Here is a 20,625-nt window from a genome sequence, read left to right on the forward strand (position 1 = left end):
CTCTAACTTCAAGAAGTCTGGAAAATCTAACCTACCTATGGGCTCAGGAATGAGAGGGAATGGCTTTGGCAATCATCCCACAGATTGCCACAGGGTGACTTATGGACACTGAAGTCTGAAACTCAGAGGGAAGACTTGAGCTGGAAATGTGCTTTTAGAAGGTGTGAGAGACAGAGGAAGTCTATCCTGAGGGTAGATGAAGGCCTCTTGGAGAACAAGTAGAGAAAACAGTAGGCCAAGGAGAGAACTCTTAATTTGGCCAACAGACAAATGTGATTTGGAAAAAGGGTACTTAGGACGAGTCTAAAAGCCTCAAGAGAGGTGGGAGGAATCCAGGCAGGATGATGCCTTGGAAGCCCCTCTGTGGACAGGTTCAGGGAGTAGGTGGGATGCACTGTAAAATGTAGTGATCACTTCAGGAATATGATGAACTCTCAAGGTGTCTACTGACTCAGGCAATTAACTATTACAGGGGTAATTTACTGTACTTCTCATTTTGAAGGGAGTCACTGCAGAAACCAGATTTCAGCTCTCTGAAATGAAATGTCAGGTTTATTTCATTCTGCTTTTTTGATGTGGTTTTTTAAAAACTCATATTACGATGTATAACTTATATTTATTATATGCAATTTTGTTAACTTACCTAGAAATAGAGAACAAACATTTTTCTAGTTCCACATTAGTTGGTTTATGCGATCAATTTATTCACCCAGGGTGTACAGTTAATCTGTGAAAGGAAAATCACTTTTTGTTTGTTTGCTTTGAAAACAGACAAAAAAGAGAATAGTCTGATGTAACTTTGTAACAACTTTGCTAAACTAAGGCAAATCGTGAATCAATTATTTTCCCTAAGTTATAAACAGTTTCTGTGTGTTTAAACAAATGGTATTATTATCCTTAGTTTGCCTCACTCCTGTTCTTTAGCTAGGAGCATATTATGAGGAACTTTTCTTTCCTAGAGCATTTTTTTAAACGATGGGGAAGACAGAAATAAAGAGGTTTATATTTGGGTTGAGGTGGGAACTTAATGTTCTGGTATTTAATGTTGAGCAACAAGCCCTAGTTTTATTAATAAATCACTCCATGGCTATCTTTGCCTTTTACTTCCAATCGATTCACATTTTCTACTGTGGCACATAACATTAATTTTAAAATGCTTTAAAATTGTTTTTATATATTATGAATTGTTTCTCACTTAAGACCAGAATATTAAGAGGTAACAAATCTGGAAGTGAGCCTTTGCTACTTGTGTCCTAATGAAAAAGATGGCAGCAAGAGTAATTTTCATTGTGTTTTATATTTTATTTTAAATAACATTGCACAGTTCTTTTCAAATGTCTTCATTTTACCTTTTGGTAAAATCCTTAAAATAAAGGTCATGTTGAAACCTTGAGTTACTATTTCTTTGTGAATCTAACTTAATATTTGTACTTTGATATGTTGAGGTTTTTAATATTATTGCCTTCACAGTTTTACTTTCTTTAAAATTCTGGCATTTGCAAATAGGATCAAAGTAGGTGAGACATACAGAGAATATGGAGTTTAATTTAGATCTGTTTTCTACAGAAAAGGTAGAAATCATATTCATCTTTGTTTTTCTTTTCTTTCTTGTTGTACTGAAGATTGAACCCAGGAGTCCTCTACTCTTGAGGTACATCCCCATCCCTTTTTGAATTTGAGTCAGGATCACTCAATTGCTGAGACTGGCCTTGACCTTGCAATTCTTCTGCCTCAACCTCCCAAGTAGCTGGCATTATATGTACCATCGCCCTGGCTTCAGATTCATCTGTTATTTCTAATTCGTGTTTTGGAATCTGGTCTGTATAGACCTTGACTAAATATTTGTGAATTGAAGATAATACTTGAATCAGTATCTTCTTAAGAAAGTTATGTGACTGAGTCATACCAGAGTGTGCTGCATCTCTGGCTCATTTTATTGCAGTATTTTCTTCATACTTGATATCAGGGTCAATCCTTAACTGAAAAAGATGAGCTGGCTATGGGTTTAGCATCCAGCAATCATCTCCTCATTATGCAAGCCAGGATACATTTCAGAGCTAGAGTTGCACCATTGAAGAAATAAATGTATGTTTGCTGATGAGATTTTAAAGAAAGCCACACTTCGTGTCACTCAGGCCCAGTGCTTCAATCATGCTCAGAACTCTTCTTCATTACAGGCCTATTTTTCTCCAAGTATCATTTTTCCTCTCGTGATTTATTTAAAGGTATATTTTTTAGCTCCAAAATCTCACTGTTTTATCAGCTTCTGGTTGTGTATGTTGAATAGGATGTTGAATTGGGGGGAGGAAGATGAAAAAGGGGGTGGGGTCTATATCTTTTTCAGTTTTTTTAATTTTAATTTCTCAAAATCCCTTCCATTCATTCCTTTACTCAATCATTTGCTGAACAAGTATATTGTGCCACTATAAATGTCAAGTGGTACATTGGACATTTGGATTGCAGTCCCTAGGACAATATCTGGTATAGTCATTTCCTTTGTGAAGTAGTATACACACCCACTGTTTTAGTCAGCTTTTTCGCTGCTGTGACTAAAAGACCTGACAAGAACAATCTTAAGGAGGAAAAAGCTTATTTGGGGGGCTCATAGTTTTAAAGGTCTCAATTCATAGAAGACCAGTTTCATTCCTTGGGGCTTGAGGTGAAGCAAAACAACATGGCGGAAGAGGCGGAAGAATGTGGTAGAGGGAAGTGGCTTACATGATGGTCGGAAAGCAGAGAGAAACTCCATTCGCCAAATACAAAATATATATCCCAAAGGCATGCCTCAACGACCCACCTCCTCCATCTATACCCTGTTTGCCTTCAGTGACCACCCAGTTAATCCCTATCAGGGGATTAATTCACTGATTGAGTTAAGGCTCTGATAACCCAATCACCTGCTTAAGAACCTGGCTCAGGCCCCCTTCTGCCATGCCCCTGTAACAGTTAGCTCTAATTCCACACAGAATTCTCCCCTCTTCATTTAACTCATTTGGGCACCACATCATTGTATTAGTTATACTAGCTGCTGTAATAAATAAGGCTTCCAATTTCTGTGGCTTAACACTCTATACGTGTATTTTTCATTGGTATTGAATAGTGCAGTGTGGTTCTGAATAAATGGTAATTGAAAGACCCAGGATGAGGGAAGCTCAATCATCATCCAGTCACCTTGGATGTCAGTGTCCAAATTACAGAGGTGAAAGAGGAGAAGAAAATTCCTATAAGAGATTTTATGGGCCGGAGCCTGGAAATCATAACTATTACCTCCTTTTCCTCCATTGTCTATAACTCAGGCACATGGTCAACCCCACCTCTAACTGCAGTAGAGAGCTGGGAAATGCAAGTGGCTGGGTCCCAAAAGAATGCCTGGTAAGCTGAGTTTGAGGGATAATGATGAGTATGCCTTACATAACTGTGTTTTTCTGCCAGTGTAGATAGAATGACTTGTCTTCTTTTAGTAACTGACTGTTTCAGAAATCCTTTGGGAATTGAAATGGAGGCAAATGTTTTCTTTTTTTCTTTATTTCTTTTTCAATGCAATGAAAATGTTAAAAGAGGAGGAAAACCAAATATTTGATGGTTTTACTGTTTATTTGCTAGAAATGCATTCTCTTGGGAGATACTGCTCTTCTCCTTTGTAGAATTGCTCTTCTCATCTGGCAAACTAGTTTGGTGAACCAATCTCCTTGGTGAAATCCCTGAGCCTCTTCCTTCCATTGCTGCTTCTCAGGCACAGTTAGCAATTTCATGCTCAGGGTCCTGCTAGAACTCAGACATACCTGTGTATTCATTCATCCATTCATCCATCCAGAGCAATGGAGAGAGAACATTTGAAATCACTGTAATAGGATTAAATACAAGGACATATGGAAAAGGCACTTAGCTCTTACCTTTATGGTGAGGGAGAAGAAGGCAATGCTGTTTCTAGAGGAAGAAAGTTTGGTCCAGATCTCCTATTACTCAAGGATGCTTTTCTTCCCAGATAATGAGCTTTTCAAATAAAAGAATCCTCTTTTGATGGTCTTTAATACATTGCTGGACTTATGCTAGATGCTCACTAAGTTGAATTTTCCAAATGAGGATGTAAGTGAATACCTTGATAAACTTTACTATGCACTTTTCCCTACATTATTCTATGGAGTGCTCAACCCAGCTGTATGTTATTACAGATACTCTTCTTTCTGGTTTATAAGCAGTGAACTTGGATTCAAGGAGATTTGATGCTTTGCCAGCAGCACATGTTGGGCTAACACAATAGATCTCAAGGTGTTCTGTACCCAATCTTATTCATTTTTCACTCTTGGAAACAAACTAATTTACATATCAAAATAGGGCTTTGAGATTGATAGTGTGTGCTTTGGGGTTTGAATCATCCAACCGCTGGAATCTCTTGGAGTGATGAAGTCTGTTCGTTTACATTGAGTCAAGAATGTTCTTTTTACCAGAAATAAAGAGATGGTTCTTCACCATGTTTTATAAGTGTGTTATGTTCCTCCTATAACAGATTTTTTGTACCTAGTAGGTACTCTATAAATATTTCTTAACTAATTGACAGTGATTTAAAATGTGTACATCAGATTTATCTAAATTGGACAAGCTTTCTGTTAGAAGCTGTCATAAATTCTACCTATGTAATCATTGTGTCACAGGAGTTAAAATTTGCCTGTGGTGTATTTTAATCAAGGGATTTTTTTTTTTTTTTAAAGCACACTAGCTTGTTTTTGTCATCTTTGCTGCTGCTTCTGTCTTCTAGCACTCACCTGCTTAGAATCCACTCAGGACACTGGGAGCATGGGCCGTCTGGATGCTCCTACTATCACAGGTTGAAACATGTTATAATAAAGTTGCTTTCGTGTCTTCCTGTGCTCTAAACTATCAAACTTTAGCATAGGGATTTATGATCGACACTGGTCACTTCAATATCTGACTTATCCATATTTCATACCATCAAGAAATATAATGTCCTGATGCTCAGTTTATTAAAGTTGCAGCTGATGGAGAATGGAGATATTGTTTATAGAAGTTTAAAATTACAGATTTTCACACAGATACTCTGCTTCAGTTCAAACTTACATGTCTGAAACGACCCTCCACACCTCTCTCCCAGCTAACGATTGCCTGCTGCCGCCCATCTCATCCAGTGGCCGGCTCTGAATCATAAAGCATGTGACTCTTTGCTCCTTTCCTTTGGACCACTCATCTAATGTAGCATTGGCATCTAAAATGTCTCTGAAATCATGAAATTCGAGACCCTGCTTTAAATCCAAGTGTTGAGTGCCTTTCCAAATCTCCTTAGAGCTCTGAAACTAGGGGAAAACAGCTGAGAGACATCTGAGTGTTTACTGTCAAATCAGTTGGAGGATTTAGGTTAAAAAAATAAATAAAATTTTAAGGAAATTTCAATGTTAGAAGATATTTCTCTTCAATATACTTGAGTAAGAATTTATTTCATCATCTCTGGAAGCATTTGCTTTTTTCAAAACTCTGTAACCAGGAGACGGAATAGACAGTGAGAATTTTTCAGAGTATGTGGTATATAGAAGGTGGCTGATAAATGTATGATGAATGACAGAATGGACAGACAAAAATAGGATCCTGAACTCTGCTTCTATTTTCTGTTTTGCTTAATAGGAATATTTTTTTCCAGTTTGTTTTATTTTTCCAAGAGCAAGATACATACCAAGTGTAAGATCCACGTTTCACATTAATTGTTACTACAGAAACACCATTAGTGCCTCAGTCTACTGGCTAATGTCATTTTAATCCATAGGATATCCAAGAGTACTTTTGAAAGTGTCTATAATGAAGGACTCAGCGGTATCAGTTATGTGTTTAAAAAGAAACTAGTGAATGTCAGGAGTATTAGAATTTTAATCTGATACTTTTTTCCAGAATTCTAGAAAATGTCTTAAAATTTTTCTTATCTGCTGATTGTCTTATTACTAATAAAGCATCAACAAAATCATGTTAACCATGCTTAATAAAAGTAGCATTGTAATATGTACACTGAACTTTGTCCTTCAACCATAGAATAATAGGCTAACAAAATGTTAGATGGTGAAGTTTCATGCGCTAAGCCAGGAGACTCAATGAGTGTTTCATTATTCTAGTGACTTCTTCTCATAATTAATTTTGATCTCTTACCTATGACAGAAGTGAAAGATATAGTTACTTATTTTCTGTCTCTGTTTTGCAGGGAAAGATGGTGAAAGGAATGGGAGGTGCTATGGATTTAGTGTCCAGTGCCAAAACCAAAGTGGTGGTCACAATGGAGCATTCTGCAAAGGTACCGTGTACTCTGCTTTCCTAATCCTGCTTCTGGAAATTCACAGTACACCAAAATGTGGTACCCAAGGTCCCTGGCTGGTTTATATTGTTTTGCTCAGTTTATTCAATGTAATAGCATTATAATTTGGAGAGAAAGATGACAATAAAAGTAGTTATTTATTACTATTTGGCTAAATGGTTGTTTAACTTTGAGTGAAGCCAAATCTAAGGGTGTTCTTCAAATAATTGCCTTTCATACTCATTGAAAGGACAAGTTTTAATGTCTTCAAAGGCAGTAAAAAAATATTGGGGCAGATGTATTGATTCTGGTTCTAAGATGATTATAGTTGTTGCTCACTGTGTGCAAAATGAGAAGCACAACAGAGTGCAGGTTTTAATAGCAGTTGTTTTCAGATGGACAATATAACCTCTTAACAGATCTGCAAGATGTCATTTCCAGAAGGTTTCAGAAAATGGTGGACATGGTGATAGCAAGTGTTCTCATTCTGGAAAATATTTTATTTTAATAAATTATGGTTGTATATGGATTGCCAATATGTGCTAAGCATAGCTAGGCTTTGTCAGTGACCAACACTGGGCAAAAATCATTGATACCATGGAAGCTCGTTTTCAACCTTCTTTCTCTTCTTTCATCCTATAATAATCAGAGCTACACTTTATTGACCTTTTCACTGTGTGTCAACAGTACAGTTAGCATTCTGCAAGTGTTTGTGTATACAAACCCATGACCACAGAGTGGTTAAATCACTTGCCTGAGGTCATGTAAGAGTGGATTGAGATTAGACCTGGGTGAGGCTCCAAAGCCTATCTTTCTAACCTTGGAGCTGTCCTGTCATTAATTACAACTTTCTTCCTTGTTCTCAAATCAATGTCTTTGAACCAACTAACTTAATCACTTTCCTGACCTTCACCACTAACTTCTGCTGATTTCATTATAGCTGATATTGGGTGGTACCATCTTCATTTTCTATGTCTCTTGTTTATTGTCCTCTATTTATCGTCATCTTTAAGTTTTAAAATCTGGTTGTCGCTGAGAGACCTGCCAATCTGAGTGGACACTGTAGTACATTTGTCCTGTTTTTATTTAGTGATGCAGCATTGCGTAAGATCATGGAGCTGGAAGATTCACACTTCATTTGGCTCCCCTGGGGGAATTCAGTTACAAAACGATGCGTGCTTTGAGATGGTTTTGTTGGGAAAACTGCAATGAATATGAATTATCATAAATTGTTTAGTAAACAGTGGGAATGAGCAGTGGTGCATAAATGTGGAACAATAAAAATGGAACCAATGCAGGTGACTTCTGAGAGGTGCCTTGCAGAAGCATCCAAAGTACTTAATTTCAGAGGTGAAAGGATGCCAAGCTTGCAAATCAAATCTATATCTTTTCTGGAACATAAGGTCTATTTGGAGAAAACTCTTTCCAACTTCTCTTTTGTTGTTACTTTAGTGTTGAAGCATAAGCACTGAAGTCTGACTTACTTTGGATTATTTTTGTGCATTCGTTTTCAAAACATTAAGCCTGTGTTTAGCACATTTTCTCTCTGTCTTTTTCTCTTTCCCTCTCACTCCCCCTAAGTCTTTTCTTTCTCCTCAGCTAGAATTTCTGAAAGTGGAAAATAAATGGTACCTCATACTTTGAACCAGAAATCCCTTATTAAAGCTTTCTACAGAAGTAAGATAAATATTTTTACCTTTTCTTCCTTCTTCTTCTCTCATAGGGGAAATTAGCCCTGAGTTTTAGAGTAGAATTGGAGTTTGGTATTTTTCCCTAGATACTTTCATTTGAACAAAGCAATAAAAAATGTACTTGTGGTTAAAAGAATTGTAATGGTTTGTGCACACATAATAGTTAGGTAACCTTGAAAACTAACCAACAGTGTCGCTTCTGACCACCCTAAAAATTTTACCTGTGCACCTACCTGTTCTGTTGCTGTTCAGTATTATCTACCTGAACATATGGACACAGGCCCAGCTCTAGGCTACAAGGGGACTGTGCCACATCTTTCCTGCATCTGTTACTTGGCTATAGGTTGGAATGGAGGCAGAGAGGAGGCTCCTCACTCTTGGTAACCTTTCCAGTTAATGACCAGTTCACAGCCGAAGGGAATGATGCCTAGTGTTTCGTAAGACATGAGAGTGAAAAATTTGCAATGAAGGTTTAAAACCTGAGAAAAGAAATATTATATTCTTGGGCCAACAATTTTTTTTTTCCCTGTGAGTGGGTGGACCTGTCCACCAGTTTTTTTAGGTGCAGCTTTCTTTTCATTCTTTTCCCTCATCTGTAGAGTTACAGGTGCAGATTATTTATAAATACATCATTGCCTGACCTTTAAAAGCATGCTCTTTTGTAATTGTTCTAATAAGAGAAAGGAAATTCTTTCCTTGGAAGCCTTTGCAACTAGCTCTTTTCATTAGGGTAGGGACCAAGAACTTCTGAAACCCCAGACCTGGCTGCCTACTGGTGCTGCTTTCAATTGATCCCTGCCTTCAGATGACCTTTCAGACGTATGACAAGGGCAGGCATCAAACTGGCGATGTAACATAATTCTCACTGAGGCTGAGAAATGAGGGTTCCAGGCAAAATTGTGAAGCAGTCAGGTTTTTTATTTCTTTTTCTTTTTTAATGCTCCCTTTTTAAAAAGCTTTCCCTCCCCCCCCCCATCTCTTCATACGTCCCATCTTCTGCCCTCTAAAACTGGGAGGGAAAGGAAGGGCAGAAAGGAGTGATAGCCCTGGTCCCTTGTGTGGGGTGCTGGGCAGGGGCTACGCAAGCTTAGTCTCAGTTTCCCAGTGACCCTCTGAAGCATTATTCGGGACTATCAGGATATAGACGGCTCAGAAGCTTGTCCAGGTAAGGGACAGGGCTAGGACTTTGATTCAGTCTGGTCCTGCCTGTGATCATCATACTGAACTGTGCCACCTCGTTACAAAACTGACTCTGCACCAGCAGCTCCCAGGTCTGTTCTTTTCAGAAAGCTTCAGGTTTTAGAATTACTCCTCTCTTTGCCCTTGCTTTTTTGGGCTGAATTCCTTCTTGCTTTGGTGAGATAGATATCAGTAAAATGCTTAAAGGAACACAATCCGAGAATACAGTTGTGCCCTTAGTACCTACCTTTCTCTCTTCCATTATTATAATCTTGCAAGTTTTACCAGGGCATATAGTAGCCCAGGGACAAACTCCCCTGCATATAGATACATTTATGCCACCAGGCTTGGTTCAGTGGGATTTGAACATTTCTGATGTTTAATTTCTGAGTCATGTCCTTTAAAGACAAAACCAATGACTTTTAGACTTCCTTAGTCCTTGTTCTACCCATCTGATAAAGGCCTTAAATAGACCAGCAGCCTTGGGCTCCAAGTTGTAAGCCATGTGCAGAGGGCTGCAAAGCTGTCCCCCACCGCAGCTGGGGTCCATAGGTGCCCTGTCCCTTTTTATAGCTTCCTGCCAGGACTCCTCAGAACTCCATCCTCAGCCCCCTTGTCTTCTTACCATGTATACCTTTCCTAGGTGCCATCTACTATTTTTGGAGCAACTATTATTTTTCTCTGAGTGGCTCCATAATCTTTTTTTTTTCCACATCAGAATTCTCTTGATGAGATCCAGAACTATATTTCTAACTACCTATCAGACAGCTCTGCAGGGTTGATTCAGAACCGCCTCAGCTCCAACACATTCCCATGGGTATCCATCCTTTCACCCAATCATGTTCTTCCTCTTTTTGCCCAATAAAGAAGTGGTGATTTCCCAGTCCCTGTCTGCAGACACCCATGCCGCCTTTTGATCTTTACCCTCCCTTCACCAAGCACAGTTAACATTGCCTTAATTGCGCCAACAAGTATTTACTGAGCACCACTGTACACAAAGCACTGTCCTACCTCGGGCTTCTCACAGACAGATCCCACCCCAAGAACCCTGATTTCTAAGTCTCTGTGAAAAATTTGTTACAACACCTGTCTGATGCCTGCATTTAGATAGATGGTATGAATGACCAAAGGGATATTTTTGTTGCTTTGTCTTGAAATTTGATAGAATTTCCTTATATGAATGTATTGATTCATTGAGGACCTACTATGTGCTGGTAATATTGTGGGGTCTGAGGATATAAAAGCTGGTGACATGTGGTCCTTTCTCTAGGCAGCTCAGAGTCCCCTGGAGAAAGAGTCATAGAAAAGAAGGATTAACACCTAAGAAAGAAGGAAGGGTGCAAGGCAATGAAGAGTTTCCAGTGGGACGTGTGGAGCACTTCCAGGCAGGGCTGAAGGGTGGGGGCAGAGTTTGAGAGGGAGAGCCGGGTTGCAGGGGATGGAGAACTAGACACAGGGCAGTGTAGGACTGAGAACATGGACATGCTAAGGGAGAAGGTTTAAGTGCACAGATACACACATAGTGGCCAGAGTGGCTTTTGAAGAAACATAAATGAGACCATGTCATTTCTTCCTAGCTCCAAAAATCTATGGTTTCACGTGGTGCTTAGATTCAAGTCCAAACACTTTGCCACCGTCTCCAGGGCTTACCTGGTTTGACGCCATTCCCTGCCTCTCTGTTTCTGTCTGTAACTCTTCTCCCTCTCCCCCACTTAGCTCCCGCCATACTCCCTGAAAATTTTGGAACCTTCTAAGCTATGTCCTGCCCCGGGGCATCTGCCCTTATTCTCCATGTCTGGAATACCTTTCCCCAGATATCTATATATTTCACTCCCTCACTTCACTCAGACTCAAAATACCAGCGAGGCTTTCCCTCACTGTTCTTCTGATGATCCTCACCCACCTTCTTCACTAGAATGTGTCAAGCTCCTGAGGTGTTAGGGGGGTCCTGTCTGTAAGAAGCACTCAGCAGAATGGTGCTTGGTATACAGTAGTATCCATAAATGCTTGTTGAATTCATTAATTATTCAGATAATAATGTTATGTTGAACATACAGAGGACTTTTGGTCTTTTCTGAGATGTTGCATGTTTATCATTTCCATTTTGTTCTTACAGTACACCTGTGACATAGGTCTTATTATTTCCCTTCCAAAGACGGACAAACTGAATTCCACAGGGATTAAATATTCTGATAAAAGTGCAGCAGAAAATGAAGAACCAAACCAAACCAAGCCTGTGCTTCCTACCTCTGGGCCTCAATTTTCTTTTGCTAAAGTTTTCTGGCAAATATCATCACCATGAACAACATAGAACAAGGGTTTTGTTCTCAGTTTTGAGTATTGGAAATGTATTCCTAAGAGTATAACTTCCAGAGCACAAAAGCAAAGAAACAGTCACACTTGTCATTTACTGTAAACAAGAGAAGCTTGGCCACCTATTTTTGAGAACATAAATAAGTCCTGCATTTCTAAAACAGGTTTAGATTTTATTTTTATTACAGTAGGAGGTCTGGATTCTCAAGGGATAAAAGAATCATAATTATATTGTTAAGAAGGTGGGAGTAAATCTTAGGGAATGATTTTCTGATTTAGTTCAGTCAGTGTCTAGTAGCACAGGTCTCTTAAAGAAATCTTGAAGACTATTTTCTCTTTTATTTTCTGTGAAGAACAATCATAAAAATTTATTCAAGTTTATTCATTATATTTTTTCAGACCAAATATATTACTAAAAATAAAAAAAGAAAGTTTTATTGTTTTAATCCTTTCTTGGGAATCATTCCTGAGATAATTGTCAGCTACACTGAAAAGTATCCCAAGGTAAATAAAGTATTCCTTGGCTAGGAATAGTAATTTCTAATTAATATAGTTTCAACTGGTTTAATTTATTTTCATTCCTCAAAGCTTATTACTCTTTTGTAGTTTGTTAGTCAATATAGTAGCTAGGATCCATTTGGGAAAAAAATTTGACTATTAAAAAAAATAGCCTGGCAGGATAAGGGTGTGTGGCTCAGTGATAGAGCATGCACAAGGCCCTGGTTTCAATTTCTAGTACCACCAAAAAAATGAAAGTAAAAAATCAACTTATTACATAATTTTGCCTTTTAATTGCTCTTGTGATCAAATGCCTCCCCCCCCCCAAACGTTATTCTGTGGGATGAAAAGGTGTAACACAGTCAAACAGCCAGAGGGCTCTGAAACTTGTCTTCCAGAATTCAGTTAAGCCCATAACTTAAAATTCCATAACTTTGAGTTTATGTGCATGCATACTCACATTTTTAAAAAAAATGGAAAGAAAAATAATGCTAAGTGAAGCTTTCTTAGGTGGCTTTCCGATGCATGATTGGAAGGGGAAAGTAACTTCTTGTCACCTCTGCCTTCTGGACATCAGAGACCCCAGGATGCAACCTTTACAGAGAAAATAAAGGCTCAGCTGCTATAATGATTTTTGTGTTATACTGAAGAAAAAAGGGCCTTCTATTCTAAGACCTCAAAACCCTGAAGACTATTTTCAGGGAAATGGCTTGCTGTATCCATTGTCTCATTTGGCTAGTTTTTCCCTTGTGAATTCCCAGTAACCACAAACGGTTATTGCATGAGTGATAAAGATCATTTGTAACAGCAAATGTTCTCTCAGTTAGCTGAACCTCTCCACCGAAGTCCCCGGTGGATTGCCAGAATCTCTACTGAGTAGGTGCTGTATAAAGGCCAAAAATATCCCATGAGGGTGAACTCAGTATGAGTCATTTCATTCTGTCCTTTTATTCTGTTTACCTTGATTTTCTTTATTTAGCAAATTCCATTTCTCTCTTCTGGTTACCAGTCAATCATCATAGTGAGGTGACAGTCATGGATTTTCTAATACAATATTTCCTGATATTTTATATTTGGGGGTACGTTCATTTGATTTTAGCATTAAGATTAGGGGAGAGAGTCTAGGGTTGTGGCTCAGTGGTAGAGCATTGCCTCGCACATATGAATCACTGGGTTTGCGCCTCAGCACCACATAAAAATAAATAAATAAAATAAAGGTATTGGGTCCATCTACAACTAAAAAAGTATTTTAAAAAAATCAGTGGAGTGAAGGAAGAGGCCCAGGAACGGGGACTGTCAACCTTCTCTTGTGATGTTTTGGAGAGTCCTAATAGAGGCCTTTCCTTGGCTTCCATGTGTAATAGGCGAAGTTTTAAATATCTCCTTGCAGGTTCAGCCCTTGTAGCCCCTCTTTTTAGCAGATTATGGCAAACCTTGAAGACTAAAAAGGAACAGGTGTAAGAGGTAGGATAATTCATTCTGTTTTCATCTGCCCTTTTAAATTTGCATATTGCCTGTTTCAGTCCTGGATTATCTTTTCTTCTCCCCTTGATCATGACTTCATCTGTCTCCCTAAAGTCTTGTGAGCCTCTTCACATGCTTCTCTCAGCCATGCTCCTCCTGGAGTGAACACAGAGGTGCTGGGAATGGACAAGTACTTATCCAAAAACTAGAAAGCAGCCTCTAGTGCTCCGGAGGCGTGCAGTCCTGTGGTATTTCATAGCTCTAACTCTGTAGGAGTTCCTTGAATTAAAAATGTAATGTTCAAACGGAATTTATTGATCACTGTGTTGCCAGAGCTCTACTGATTGCTGTAGATACAAAGATGAATGGTGTCAGCATTCCGGGAGCTCTAGAACTATTGCAGGGTGGTCGTACGTCAACAGTTTCAACACAGGTAGTGGGAGAAGGAGGCACAGAAGCACCCAAGAGGGATGCTCTAGACCAGAGATGCCCCTGGGACACTGGTGTGCAGGCAGCAGATAGGAGATATTGGAGAAGATTCTTCACAGAAGATAATACCTGAGCCAAGTCCTGAAGATAGATAGGAAGTTGATACCATTTGAATCTGGGGTGATGGGTCATGTTCTAGGTATCAGTGAGCATTAACAAGGGCATAGTTCTTTTAGGAACAACTGATTTCTAGAATTTGTGTCTTCTGTGCAGTTGATTATTAAGACTTTCCTAAAGACGGTTCCTGAAAGACAAAAATATATTGCAGCCACATTTACGAAGTACCTAACACAGATGATGAGTGTGAAATGAGTTTTTATATAAAGCAACATCTTAAACAAAGCTTATACACTTGCCTTAGGTCAATGAACCCTTAACATCAAATGCAAAAATCATTCTGTTATACAAAAGAGAGCTTGCTATCTGGGATCAAGTTCTCTGTGATAGCATTAGACATTGTTATGATAGCAAGGGGATTTATTATCACTTAACCAGAGTTGTACGTTACTGTAGAATGTAGGTCTAGGATTTCATACAGACATCTAAAGAATTAAAATGCTATCAGTACAAGTCTTACATGAGGCCTCTAACCATTGAAGGGGAAAGAAAGAAACTAGGGAAGCAGGTGAAAGAAATGGATTTAAGTGTTCATCAAGGTTGTGATGAAGTCAACAAACAATAGCAGGCTGAAATGAGGAACCCTCATAACAATCGTTTGCCATTCCTCTGCCTTTTCTGACATCTCTTCTACAGGAAGGCAAGAAAAATGAGGAAAGATAAAGATAGACAAGACCCCACAACCCTGGATTTTGGTATATAGATTCCAGAACATTCCATTTGATTTCTACAGTGATTGCATAGGAGGATGAGGCACTTCAAGAGAACACTGCAGTGCAGAGAATGGCTTTCTGGCTTTCTAATGGCAAAGTTTAGGTCCTTGGGTTCCTCATGTAGTGTTCTTTGTTGCCACACTCTACTGCCTGTCTTTATTAGGGTTTATTTTTAAACGCTATAAGCTCAGCAATTGTTCCTTCTTTGTGAATCACTAATATATGCAGCTGCCACACCACCCTGGAAGGCTCAGCCCCTCGAAGTTAGAGCAGTGTGCTAAAGTGGGAGTCAGCCGTATTTTGTCTTCATAGCTAATCTGTTGTTGAATATTGCAATTGTGACATTTTAAAATCTTTCTGCATCTCATTTTCTCTCTCCCCTTGATCTCTGCTATGTCTTGGAGCTACATGTGAATGGAATCATCTAGCTACATTGTTCTAACTATGAGATTATACTTGACGCCATTTTCCTAGGCAAGCTTTACAGTTTGCCTCCAAATATGAATCATGTTTTAATTAGTTTTGTGGGTCTTGGGAGTTGTGTTTAGGCCATTTTCTGTGTAATTCTATGTCAGATTACTTCACAAAGGACCTTGAATTCCCTGGGTAGGTATAGAAATGTTAAATATAAAGTATATAAACAATACCACCTAACATTTATTGAGTACTTGCTAATTACCAGACAGTTGAATTTCACTTAATTCTATCAATAACTATGTGAAAAAAGGTGGATGAGGAAGCATGGGCTCAGGGATCTTGCACAGATAGTGTGGAAAAGGGTCAGGTCCTTTGGCTCTAGCCCATACTTTTTACCACTGTGTCATTTTGTTTATGCAGAAAATGATCTATAAAAGGTCTCTATCATAGGACACAGTTGATGCTATCAGTCGAAAAGAGTGATTTTTCCTAAAATGAAATTGGTTGTTCATTAAAATCCAAGTGGCTGCTTTCACATCAGATGTGTGTGAAGAAAGGGTACTGTAGACCTTGCTCACGTAATGAGAACAATATTAAGAGTTCCCTGCAGAAAATGTTCTTCAGAGGCCTACAGATTGTTCACTTTGTTTGAAGTCAAGCTTGGAATTCATTGTGACGTGCCTTATTGGAGTTATATTAAACGTAAGAAGACCTGACAACTGTAGAAGTTTGAATATTCATCATTAATATCAGCTGTTCAATTTAGCTTCCATGATATGTGCCAGATTTGAAATCTCAAAAGGAAAATAGATAATTAGAAATGAACTGAAAGTAAGGTTCTCTTTCTATATCTCTAAATTTTCTTGTATGATGTCTGTGTATTTCATATGTATTTAGCACTAGTTTTGAATGAATTAAGATAATAGAGTTTGTCCATTTTTAAAAGTCCATCCAAGATGTCCAGTAGACTTCTCTTTCCTTTGCTATTCATTCATTCATTTATTCACTCCAAACCTATTGAATACCTTCTATGCCTCACACTGAATAAGTACACCAAAACCTTTAAATGAATGCTGTTTCAGAGTTAACTGGTTACCTCAAGAAGTAAAATCTTAATTTAACACAGTTATCAGAAATTCATTGCCTCTGATCATATACTTGGTCTCATGCAAGTTCCGGGGGAGATATAAACTAGGTAGCAGGTAAGTATTCCAATGGGTTAAAAATGAGATGGCTAAAGACGATGGTGACATGGTATGTGGTGTGCTTATATCTAGAAGGGAGCAGTAGAAGCATTTGCCATTTTTAAGAGAAGATCCAGAGTGTGACCAGTTAGACTTCAGTCTCTAGGGAAGTAGCAATTTAGGTTCCTGGTGTTTGATACTTAAAAAGGAGCGTAATCACAATCAGAAGAAAATTATCTGAAAGTCAGAAAGCTGGTTTCCACTCTCAATCCTGCTTTTTGTTTTATGTGTGAAGAAAGGGTACTGTGGCTAATTGAAAGTTGGAAAACATGCATTTAGACCAGCTCACATTCAATAATGAGCAAACAGAAGCTCAGACAGACTCCAGGAAGAGCAAAGAGCTGTGTAAAAAAAGTAACTATAATCATAATATGCTACACCACGTGGCCCAGCAGTGATCAGTTTTATATGGTCATAGGTCAGAATGATGTAAGTTTTGACTATGGAGTTAACTACAAATTGTGACATGTTCAGATGGGAGAATTGAAGATGATGGAGGGGACAGTGGGGGGTGGGAGTAGCATTTGTAAGAGAATTAAGTCCTTTTCTACCATGATAAGAAATCAGTAGGTAATGTTTAAAATTGATTAGCCAAGGACTGGGGATGTTGTTCAGTGATAGAGCACTTGTCTAGCATGTACAAAACTCCAGGTTCAATCCCTAGCACCACATAATAATAAAAATAAATAAATAAAATTAATTAGTCAAGACACAAATAGCAAGGCAAACATAATTTTAAATCTGGATATAAGAAGAAAATGTATAGAAATATAGAGGAAATGAGGGTAAAAGAAAAGAAAAGAAAAAGGAATGGATTCCTGTTGGGTAGAAAGACAAGATACTGCTATTTTCTGGGTATGTGTTGCATTTTAACGAATGAAATTAAATGTATTATTTTTAAAAGGGACCTTAGCTTTTATGTTCTATGTGTGCTTTCTATACTTGGCAGATAGCTGCTCACATGTTTTCCTAGAGACCATTCCCTGGAAGGAAAAAATAAGCTGGATATTAGAAGTGAGATTGCACATCAGAAGACCCAAGGCCCAAGAGTCCAAATTTGTGGCAGGGGTTTTTTCCCAAAGAAATCATGTATGCATTTGACTGTTCATGTAGCACCATCCCTAAATTATTTTAGGGACAGATGCTGCTTCCAGAAAGGAAGTCAAATCTTACCTGTGTAAAAATTTTAAGATAGCCTGTGCCTAGGAGACAGTCTTTCTGATAGTTCCTGTATGTCTCATGGTCACATCAGTTCTAAATGAGAATTTCTCCCTAACTTCTTGTTCTGATGTTTCTTTCTTTCTTTCTTTTAAACAGGGAAATGTCCACAAAATCATGGAGAAATGTACGTTGCCCCTGACTGGCAAAGAGTGTGTCAACCGCATCATTACAGAGAAGGTAGGGAGCCTTTGTCCTTTTTATTCCCTCCAATATCCGCCACAGCCTTTTTTATTTAGAAGCATTTTTAGAATTCTTTATTACCTCCTGAAAGTGTATTACATCAGTAGTCATAGGATTAATTGAGTCTGTGGGTAAAATGAATAGCAAAATTCATCAATTTAATGTTTCTAATTGTAAAATTTTTCATGGGCAACTCTCTGGAAATATATACACACAAAATCGAACTGCTATCCTTGGTAACTGAGAGTATATCATCAGAGGAGTTTTATTGATCCCTACATTTTGACTATTAAGATGTCAAGCTGGATGATATATGCAGAGTTAAGGGCACATTCATCACTCCTACTTTACTTCCTTGCCTTCCTGGTTTGGTACTTCCTAGTACAAATCGTTGGATTTCATTTTATGAAGCTCAGTCAAAATTGAGTTTTAATCATTTGGGTGCACATTACAGTATAGACCCTACACTGAGCCAAGAACTATATTTGTTCCTTGAATGCTTTCTGCCTCTCTTATAGGGGGACTTCAAAACACACCAGCTATTTCAGTGCCTCTCTAGAATTTTCTTCTTAAATGGAAAATGTTGGCCATTGGTACAACCCAAAGATGCTCAGATCAGAGAAGCATTGCAGTCATCTTTCTGTTCCAGATTTGAATTTTAGGTGTTGAAATGTTGTAATTCCCATAAGTCAACTGGAAAGGAGGCACTTTCTTGATTCAATATTTTTTATATTAGTATTGGGAATTGAATACTGGGGTGCTCTAGTACTGAGCTACATCCCCAACCCTTTTTATTTAGAGACAGGGTCATGCTTGAACTTGTGATTCTCCTACATCAACCTCCCAAGTAGCTGAGATTATTGGCATGCACCACAGCTCACAGCCCAGAATTATTCTTGATAATAGAATAATTCATGGTAATTTTTAGGCTTTAGTCTTCATTTTTATCAAGTTTTATTTATAGCTTATAGCACTAAGTGGAAATCTTCCTAAATATTTTTAAAGTAAGTTGTTTCCTTCTTTTTAAAAATAATAAATTGTTGGCTCTCTAATATATCATGGGAAATAATTAAGGGTTGATAAAGATGCTAAAATTTTTTAAAGCAATGAGTCAATTTGCTGTAAGTTTAATCTCCCTGATTACTGAAACCTTATATTCACTATGCCTAATTCTGTCTAAATCACCTCTGTGCTTGCTCTTAATAACATAATCCAGAGGTCCTTTTTTTAAAATTTGTTCCATTTTTATAAATTTACAGTTTTTCATAATTCAGGAGAAAAGTAAATAATTTTGAATAGGACTCTAGACACATTTTCTCTAAAGGGGAATGTCCATTAAAAAAAAGTCATTTTAGATGAAGTAAGTTAATGGAATATGTGGACATTCCTAAATTACCAAAGCACATTTCTGCTAAAAAAAAATAGTTCTTTTTAAGGAGTATTTTAAAAGTGTGCAAACAAAAGGAATATTTGCTAAAATATTTCCTCTTAAGTGTGAACTAACTTTTTCAATATAATCTCTCAGGTTATCAAGCAAAGAGGGAAGGCAAGCATCTCCGGTCCTGGGATGTTTTGCTTCTAGGGGAAAATATCAATCACCTGCAGATAGTAATCATTTTAGAGTTTGGGTTCACACAGAAATGACGAGTTAAGCTGCTTAAGAGTAAGAACATGGCTATACCGTGCCCCTGCTGTGTCTCTGGCCTGGTACTTTGAGTGTGTTTTCTTATTGTATCTGACTGTATCACAGTCTTGGGGAGTGTTTTTTTCGTGATACATGCCTATAGATGCAAAGACAGGTTCACCAAGAGGTGCTCAGCTGTCGTGCAGCAGAGCTGTAATTTTCATCCAGCTCTAAAAGCAACATTCTTTCCTATGCATGTTTTTGTGTCCTGATATTAGCCTTTTAGCCAGGAGCGTTAAAAATGACAGTTCAGAGTTGGACTCGGAAAAAAGAAGAAAATAAAGATTCTCAGCCTGCAAATAATGTTTGAATTAATTAAATCCAGAGTAGAAGAAAGATCTGGGAAGCATAACATTCAAGTCTGAGAAAGAGGAAGCTAACCGTGAGAACTCAAAGAGGGAACAGTGCCTAACGTACTGGAGGAGCACTGCAGAAGTAGGGGGAAAAGTCACAGGGAAGCGGTTCTTGTGCTTAGAGCTTCCCATCAGTAGACAGGAATGCTGAGGTGGAAGGTCATATTGATGCCTTCCTTTCCACTAAGGTTAGGCTGTGGCAATTGTCACTACCATCACCTGGGACTTTAGACCAGAATGTAGCAACTGAATGTTCAAGGTGAGCTTGGTGTCTCATGCTTGCACTGAGCATAGCGTCTACATTTGATTTGCATCAGATTTGCATACCAGAGGAGATTTTCATACTCTCCTCTTGGGATGTAAGTATTTTCATAGATTTTAAAGGGAGCGTTTTAACAGCTCATAGTTTAATGGTTACCTGGACTGGTTCTCTTGTTTGTCACAGCCAGGATAACTCTTTTTTTATATTACCTTTAGGCATTTCAGATTACCCTATCTTATTTCCTGTAATTCTTCACCCAACACCATTTATCAACATTTTTTTTTTTAATCATCCCTGTCCTTTCTCCATTCAGGTATCCCCTGCCTCCCTCCTTCCCTTTCTTCATTTTTTTCTTTCTTCAGATCATTTCACCAAAAGTGTTAGACTTGGGTTACAATACTAACAAATGCCACCAAGAGTCAACAGTTGTTTCTTCGACACCAATAGTGTTCTGCATCTAATTGCTGATTAGGGAATTGACGTTCATTTATATGCTTAAAGTTGACATTTT

General features: G+C 38.2%; 1 protein-coding gene across 1 annotated transcript in view; it reads left to right on the top strand.

Moving 5' to 3' along the window:
* Oxct1 (3-oxoacid CoA-transferase 1) overlaps positions 1-20,625 on the top strand; it is a 136,697-nt gene that overhangs the window by 104,212 nt on the left and 11,860 nt on the right. The window contains exons 14-15 of the mRNA XM_015490474.2: positions 6,200-6,289; positions 17,732-17,812. Coding sequence (XP_015345960.1) covers positions 6,200-6,289; positions 17,732-17,812 — 171 coding nt within the window. The remainder of the gene's footprint in view (positions 1-6,199; positions 6,290-17,731; positions 17,813-20,625) is intronic.

Source organism: Marmota marmota, unplaced genomic scaffold, assembly GCF_001458135.2.
Source record: "Marmota marmota marmota unplaced genomic scaffold, marMar, whole genome shotgun sequence".
NCBI lineage: Eukaryota > Metazoa > Chordata > Mammalia > Rodentia > Sciuridae > Marmota > Marmota marmota.